Source organism: Oculina patagonica, chromosome 13 (genome assembly GCF_052425735.1).
Source record: "Oculina patagonica isolate OP01 chromosome 13, crgOcupat, whole genome shotgun sequence".
NCBI lineage: Eukaryota > Metazoa > Cnidaria > Anthozoa > Scleractinia > Oculinidae > Oculina > Oculina patagonica.
In genome coordinates, this window is record NC_135770.1 from 3,197,707 (window position 1) to 3,206,228 (window position 8,522).

General features: G+C 38.5%; 2 protein-coding genes across 2 annotated transcripts in view; both read left to right on the forward strand.

Annotated features, from left to right (window-relative positions):
- Positions 1-2,571: 2,571 nt before the first annotated feature.
- Positions 2,572-6,806, forward strand: LOC144636876 (uncharacterized). The gene is made up of 4 exons (XM_078496080.1): positions 2,572-2,648; positions 4,235-4,613; positions 5,544-5,694; positions 6,331-6,806. Exons 2-4 carry the CDS (start codon positions 4,251-4,253, stop codon positions 6,804-6,806), a joined length of 990 nt encoding a protein of 329 aa, XP_078352206.1. The 5' UTR covers positions 2,572-2,648; positions 4,235-4,250.
- Positions 6,807-8,063: 1,257 nt separating this feature from the next.
- The window catches only part of LOC144635940 (uncharacterized), a 7,197-nt gene continuing 6,738 nt past the window's right edge, over positions 8,064-8,522 (forward strand). The window contains exon 1 of the mRNA XM_078495066.1: positions 8,064-8,175. The gene's annotated coding sequence lies outside the window, so the exon portion shown is untranslated. The remainder of the gene's footprint in view (positions 8,176-8,522) is intronic.

Sequence of the window (8,522 nt, forward strand, 5' to 3'; positions counted from 1 at the left end):
GTATCACACATTCGTCTTCTGGGTCCCACCCAAGCACATTTATTGCAAGGTTTTTATTTTGCGCCTCAAGCCTGTCAATCTGCTTTAGTGGCGTTGGAAAATCGATTCCATTGTAGTTTATTCCGTCGTCAACTGGATATCTGCTTGTTCTTTGCGGATTTTTCCCATCTCTTGGCGGAAATAATGCAGCTCTCAAAGCCCATTTCAAACATTCGTTATCCCTGTTTTGCACGTTAATAATTGCTTTCTTGTTTGCCAACTTTGGGGGCAAAGGCAAATAAGTTCCTCCTCTCAATGGCTGATAACGCGCAACGTTGATGTACGCATTTGTTATTCTTTCAATGGCCCACCCAGAGCCGTTCTCTGACCAACCCTCAATTTCTCCCTTTGCTTTGTCAATAAATTTGTCAAACTCTTTTTTTATTTGGTCTTTGTCGTTTTTTAAAAAAGGTGTGGTTCACTTTCTCTGAAATAGTGTTCCATGTGTTGCGTCTCACCGTCTATTTGTTTTGAAAATTTGACTTCAAGTCCAAAGCTTGCTTTTAAATTTTGTAAGTCATCAATTTCGCTTACCAAAAGCTCATAAAACTTTTTTTTGTTTTTTCTTGCAAAAGTGTAAAGATCTTTGTTGTTTTCGTTAGCTTCCGGTATGTTCATTTTCCATACACGGAGCCATTCGTTAAAATCGGTGTGGGCCAATAAAAAAGTTAAATTTCTTTGGGGGTTTTCTTGAAATTCACGGAGGTTTTCCTCCATCATAGCTTGCAAAACTTCTGACGAATATCTTGCTGCAGCCATTTTTCGGTGTATATACCTTAAAAATATTTGTTCAATTGATATTTATTCCTAGCACAGGGTTGGCCTTGCGAGCCCCGCACACAAAAGGGCTGGCCTTGCGGGCCCCACACACATGAGAGTTTTGGCATTGCGACCCCCACACACATGAGAGTTACCGGTTGTGGACACAACTTGCAAAAAATAGCGAGGCGAGACTGGCGAGCCAGCGAGCCAGGCGAGCCCGAGCGGTTTTTTTGCAAGTTGTGCCACAACCGGTAACTCTCATGTGTGTAATGCAGATCAACCAATCATCATCGTCTCCTTGGAAATTTGATGTTCTTAACCGTCGGACGTACAAGCAAATTCATACCCCCACCATCGTACAAGGGGGAGGGAGGATAAAACCCCTCCCCAGAGTTTTCGTTCTATTAAGAGGCAGCGAAATTATTTTGCACTGAGAAGAAAGCCCATAGCTTACTCTTCAAGATGACATAATTTTAATTGGTTGTGACCTCATATGACGTCACGTGACGTCATTAGAGCCGCCATCTTGGATCCACCATCTTGGATTTCAACGTTTTCTTAGAAAGTCACAAAATAACGAAAATTGATGCAAAAACAAGCCAGCAGGCTTATGGAATGTAAAAATAAACAAATCGTACAACTCTGTTCCAAAAAACTGGGAAAAAATAAGAAAAATGTTAAAAATGACGATTTTTGGCCATACCTGCTCGTAATTATGACGTTGTTATGGCAACGTCAAATATAATGGAAAGATGATTGTACGTCCGAGGGTTAATAAGAACATCACTTCCTCCGCGGGGAAACTATCAGCCGATAGTTCTTCGACTAAAACATGCTATCGTTTAAACAATGCCCGCTAGAATTCCATTTTGCGTATACAGCGTCTCACAGTTGACCGTTGTGGTCGTTTAACTCTTTCTTCTTCCTTTTTGCAGAGCATTATTGTTTCTTCGATAAATTACAGTTTTCTCAATGGCATGTTAGACGGAAATAAGTTCAGTTTTCCGTATTCTCTTCTGTTCCGGTAGATTTTACCTCCGCTTACATATTTAAGCTTGCGCAATAAAAATGGCATGATCAATTTCATTCTCCCAGAGTCCTTCCCGGCAAACTACCGCGAACCGAGGAGACGGTGGACCTAGTCTGTGCTCGAGAATTATTTCAAGCTTCCTCTATGTATAATAAAGATGAAAAAAGTTAGGAATTGCAACACGAAATCAATGAGAAAAGACAGCTGACAAATATAAAATACGAGTGCCATGATCTGAATAGAGTGGTGCGCTGGACTCCGCATCGTGCGGTCTGGGTTCGAGCCCTGGCCGGGGTCACTGCGTTGTGTTCTTGGGCAAGACACTTTAATGTTACAGTGCCTCTCTTGACCCAAGTGTATAAAAAGGTACCGGCAAATTTACTGCTGGGGGTAACACCTTACTAGGGACTAGCATCCCATCCACTCCAGGGGGAGTAGAAATACAGCTCCTAGTCGCTTCCTGCTGCTGAAACCGAGATTAGCTCCGGCCTGATGGGCCATTAGGCTCGAACGCATACTTAATCGTAATGATCTAAATTGGTTCAATTTTCAACGGTAGGAAGGATGATTGTTTGCCTTTATTAAATTGCAGGTGATGTTTGTTAACGTTTGCGTCAAGCTGCTTTTAGAAACTTATATAATTAAAAAATTTAAATAACAAATGAGTGTAAACGGTTCGGCCTGAAACAATTGCTGTCATAATTGAAAAGATGTTGTGAACATTGAAAGCAGATGTTTGAAGTTAGGAAAACTGTCGGTGACTGAATTTCAAGCGATTGTTTTAGAGTGGCTTAAAGCCAACTAAAACAGGATCAAGGTGACAATTATCTTCTTTTTTAATTTAGTATAAGATGTTCTTGGACGAAAGCAAAAGAATACGTTCTCTTGACGAAAGTAATTGCTTTAAACATATAAAATTCGGCCGCTTTACTAAATAGCTGATTATAACGGAGGAGTAGCTTTATAGCTTTAAATAGTCTGTTTTCAACGAAAGTAATTCGACATAATTGGAGAAAAAAATTGTCGTCACTTACTAAATAATTATAGTAAGTGACAAAGTTTTTTCAATTTTTATCATGCCTGGCTATAATTACGGTTTTTTTAAACTGAATAGACATAGTATAATCACGACCTATTGAACCCTAATTTTTATCAACCTCCCGGTAACTTGAACCAAAATTCATTTCCCTTGGAATTGCTTTAATCAGTTGCACACTGCCAGTTGACTCCCGATTTTACGAGCTCCCGATTCCTCGAACTAAGTTTTGTTTTTCATCAAAATATTGTGTTGTCATCTTTTCTACTGGTCTTCGATTCATTTCATGTTTCTGGAGCGAATCACCCTAACGAAAAGTATAAGCCTGAGTGTTGCTAAAGATTGCAGAACTGCAGTGCCCAATTTAATGAACCATTTCAATATACTTTCTGCAATACACTGTCACATATATTAGAAGACACTAGAAAGCTACGGTTTGTCAACTGACAAAATAATCAACTCAACAGCAATATTATTAGTTTTGCAAATTTAGAAGACACTAGAAAGCTACGGTTTGTCAACTGACGAAATAATCAACTCAACAGCAATATTATTAGTTTTGCAAATGGTATATTGTTTTAGTTTCCTATTTTATTCCAAAAACATACTTTCCCCATGATATTTGACTAAATATTTGTATTAACACATTAAAATAACGCTAATATATCGTCTGGAAAAAAAATAACACGTTTTTGCAAGCGCCCCGTCTGGTAACGCCAAATAAACTAAAAGAACTATATATTTCTCGTAGAGTGATTCCCGACACATTTAGTTCGTAAAATATTGATTAACTTGAAGCTCCTTCCCAACTAGAAATTGTTCGAAAAAGGGTGATTTACACTTTTCTGTCACTTTTGAACTATTCGAGTAACGTGACAAACTCAATATCAAGACATTTTTTTTTTACTTTACTCTCGTTATCCACAGTTCGTATGTAGGTATATTTTACTTGTAAACCTTATTTGAATACATGAATGTATGTCTAGTACTATTGATTTACAAAACTTGCTACAAAAGTTTTGGATTCCCACTGTTTATAAAAACATCAGATTACGCATGAACACAACTCGGTACGTTTTCATGGCATCGTCCGTCAGAAGGGTAGGTTTGATACATGATAAAATTTGCAAGATTGCACGTTAAAAGCAAGGCTTGGAAGTGAAACTAGCTAGTCCGACGTAAATAAACATAAGGGCCATTGAGGGTACTGATTTAAAAATGAGTTTGATTTCCATGAAAATAGACGTACAGGTGGAACTCATTTTCATGCAAATTGTTTCGCACGATTACTTGTTTCGACACAGGCAACAACTCAACCTACGTCTTCCCCGAAACTTACTCACTGAAAGTTTTATTTCAAATAACAGCCTTGCCTGTTACAACATGGGCCTATCATTTTGGTGTCTGACTGTCATCATTCTGCTCGTTCTCTTGAGTGTGCCGTGTACGCAATCATCTTGCCACGAAAACTATCTTCCTGGGGGATATTACTTCACAACTGGAAGAAACATGGTTGAAGATCATTCGCTTTATGGCCACGTGTTTAAAAAATTTACAGTTTCTATGCCAGTGGAATGTTTTAGCAAATGCCGGTATGACTGTCATTGCATCTCGTTTAACTACCTAACAACCGTGAACCAGGACAACTGTGAGCTGAATGAAGAAAATAAACACCTGAAGCCAAATGCCTTACAACGTAAAGAAGGAAGTCAGTATTATGACTTGGTCATTGATTACAATGTGGTGGTGAGTAAACAAACTGCTATGAAAAAAGGTTTTTAGGAGTAACTTAATTTTTACGTTGTTCCTACTTTGAAGAGCTACCTTAAGTTAACCCATTTTTCAAAGTTTACAAAATAATCAATGAAACAAACAACTTTTCATTGATTATTTTATTAACTTTGAAATTTCATGTGCAAACCAAGTATATATGTTTTGGCATGGCTTGAATTTCGATTGAATTGCTGCCGCGTACAAAACGTATCTTTGTTTCGTTTCCTCAGAAACAAAACGGTATTGTTTTGAGTTCGATGTGAACTATTTACACAGTGGGGGCTATTATCCAATCAGAACAACGCTCGTAACCGCAATGTTAATACGTTTAGGCAAAGGCAAACAACCTCGGTGAAAACATGTTCTTCAAATATCGAAAAGATAATCGTCAGGAAGACAAAAAAATATTGAGATTTATTACAAATAGTAATATCTGACGACTGCAACGCTTTTATGTTCGATTAAAGAGATGTCTTGGTGAAAAATATAAAGAGAGCTCTTTCCGTGTTTAATTGTTATGTTAACATTCTAAATATATTTTTTTTATTTAGAAACAAAATTCCACTACTGAATAAGGGTACTAGGAAGAGCAAACAAAGACAGAATGTCTTCGGTTCTCTCGTGTTGGCTCGCATGGAACAATTACCGCTCAAGGAAGGCAAAGCGAAGGCCAAGGAAGTTGCTTATAGCAGGATCTTCTCCAGAATTTTACAAATTCACAATTTCACACCTCTCCTCAAACTTTCCCGCCGTTCTTATCGTTTCAGGATCCGGAAACGAAACAATATTTCTTTTTGAAATAGCTGCTTGTTGCGTTAGCTTTAAACTAATCACTAGTCATGGACTGAACTTGCATATGCATAATGATTGGCTTGATACTATGAAAGATTTTTCTTTAAACAGGGAGGAAGCGAACCAACAACATGCCACAACGGCTGCTGTCGATCACAACCATGTTTGAATGGAGGAACATGTAGCGAGATCTGTGACGTCAGAGGAAAAAGGTTGCAGTGCGCATGCCCGCCGGGTTTTACAGGATTTCGGTGTGAAATAGGTGGGTTGAAAATGTGGCGCTAAAATAAAGCTCTATACATATACAGTAGAACCTCGGTAACACGAACTCCTCCGCTAACTCAAAATGTGTCCCATTTCCCTTGGATTTGACACCCCTTTTCAGTCATTTTTACTCTGTTAACTCGTCGAACTCGGATAACTCGAATACCCCACTAACTCGAACTAAATTTCGTTTCCCTTGATCAAAATTTGGGTCAAATTTACTCCAATAACTCGAATTCTGGTTTCTGCAACTCGCCATGCGGGTGGCCATTAAAATTTCCCATTAGCTCTTCTTGTTGTGTAATCGGATTTAAACACAACAACTGACACTACAGCAACTAGATTTTAATAAGTGCAAAAAACAGATCACGTATTTGACAGTCATTTCCCGAATTTGTGAGTCATACATACATTCCTAGTACTGTATTATCCTAAGAATGCATAATCAGTATCATCTATGATCTTTAAAGGTAGCTGGGGACTTTAAGCTTCATCACTGGTCACCACTCCAAAAAGGCTGCGTTTATCTCTCTACAATGACGAATTACTTTTTCCCACTCAGGTTGGCCTTTGGAGAGAGGTTCAACTGTAGGTATAAAACCGATCTGAGTTTGGTTGTTTCGTTTTCTTTCAGTTAACTGGATAAAGATAAACACATTGCCCGTTTGTTTTGGCGCCCGTGACAATTCATACGGAATTTTTACGATTGCACAAGCTGGTCACGTGATCACTTTCAAGCTGGTCCACCTCTCTGGGTACGTGACTTGTGACACTCGAAAGCCGGACTGGGCATCGAACTGGGCGTGTAAATACTTTGATTCTAACAATCTGGCTGTATTTATCACGGATGATCAGCAGCAGCGAATTTTGCCAACCGATAACGCTTTATTTCGTGCAGGTTCAGATGCTTCATGTGGTTTGAGCAGCATGTACGGTGTCCCCGGATATTCCGCAGACTCTCCGGAGTTGGGGTTTTATAACTTTTCTTCTCCTTTAGCCGTGAGTGTAGGTCAGGAATTCCAAATATGGCACACAGAAGATCTATATAAATGCTACGAGGGAGATAATGGCGGGCAAACGTGCACTGACATGTATGGATTGTATGTGTAGAGTGTAGGAGACAGCCCTGAAGTAGCTGTGGCTAAACAGCCCCTACTGAAGGACTGTAGTTTTTTTTATTTTGTAAAAAAAAAAAAAAAAAAAAACTCTCAAGCAAGTTAGCTTTTGATGTCTATGCCAAAAGTTCTCGAGCAGAGATGATGTAACTGTGTGTATCTTGACTACGTTACAATCGTTTACAGTGCTTTTCAGTATATCATATCGTGGGCCACGTAATGTGGACTTCACTTGGTCACGGGAAAATTCTAATTTATCCATTAATGATTAAGACTTGTAAGATTGTCGTGTAAAGTACAGATTCCTTTTGTGTAAACATGGCTTCTTTGGCGGTGTATAAAGTTCCAGCCAAATATCTGGTACACAGACGGCCCTCGTACATGTAAAAAGTTATTGTAATGTAAATTTAATATATGAGATAACCTAATGTGGAAGCCATAGCTCTCAATGCTTAGAGACTGCAGTAGCCTTAAAAAGACTCGGATCTTAGACCCTCGCAACCGTGGTTACATTTTATTGTAAATAATATTCTAAGTAATATATTTTAGCATCCTTATTTTTTTTAAGCTGAGGGCCCCAAGTTTATCAGTAGTTTAAGTTACTGTCACGGGTCACTTTCATTAAATAAAGTCGTACCTACCTACCTACCTACCTACCTACCTACCTACCTACCTACCTACCTACCTACCTACCTACCTACCTACCTACCTACCTACTACTACCTACCTACCTACCTACCTACCTACCTACCTACCTAACTACCTACCTACGCGAATGAACAGTCAGGTGTTTTTGATATTAATGTTATTGTCACTTTTTGTATGTGTCCCCAAATTACAAAGGGAATCTTCCCTAGCTATATGGTTTTGACACTCTAATGAGTCATTCAATCATTCAAGTTTCGTATGCTTCACCATATGTCTTCAGGAGGTGACCGTTAGCCAAATTACAAGCCTGTATCTTAAGATTAATTATTAATTGTTCTAAGTTCCCGATTAGGTACCAGTCTCAATCGTAAAAAGGATGAAGCAGTTAGAAATTGCAGTGCGGCATCTATGAGAGAAGATGGCTTAAAAAATTCGACATCGAATACTAATTTCAACGGCAGGAATAATGTTTGCTTGCCTTCATTTAATTACAGGTGATGTTTGATAATGCCGAAGTCAAGCTGCGCTTAGGAACTTATATAATTAAGAAATTTAAATAACAATTTGAATGTTCGTAGTCGGGCCTTTGGGTTGCTGTCATAACTGAAAAGATGATGTAAACCGTAAAATTTGACGTTAGAAGTTAGGGAGGTTGTCAGCGAATTTACTGCGATTTATTTAGAGCCGTTTATCAAGATCACTGGAGCAGGGACTAGGTAACGACAGTCTTTTCTACAGTTTAAATTGAAGAAGTTCGTTGTAAGTGTTTATTCGACGAAAGTATTTGCTTTTGATGATCGACCGCTTTACTCATAGCTCATTATGAGGTTTGGTTTGTTTCCAAAGAAACTATTCCAATATTGTAATATCTTATTTTTTTTTTCTGATGCGCATCGCTGAATGACACCGTAGGACTGCAGGACAGAAGTTATTTCAATATACTTTTTTGCAATACACAGGCTCCGTGCAGATTCGTGATATCACTACAGAAATTTTATTATTAGTTAAGTTAATTTACCGTAAATAGTAGATTGTTTTCAACCAAAAATCAGACTTTTTGCCG

What these genes read in the sequence shown, in the direction of transcription:
- LOC144636876 (XM_078496080.1), top strand. Translation starts at nt 4,251, where the DNA reads ATGGGCCTATCATTTTGGTGTCTGACTGTCATCATTCTGCTCGTTCTC. An exon ending in TCATTGATTACAATGTGGTG is followed by an intron (nt 4,614 to 5,543) that starts GTGAGTAAACAA and finishes TTCTTTAAACAG; the next exon opens with GGAGGAAGCGAACCAACAAC. An exon ending in AGGATTTCGGTGTGAAATAG is followed by an intron (nt 5,695 to 6,330) that starts GTGGGTTGAAAA and finishes GTTTTCTTTCAG; the next exon opens with TTAACTGGATAAAGATAAAC.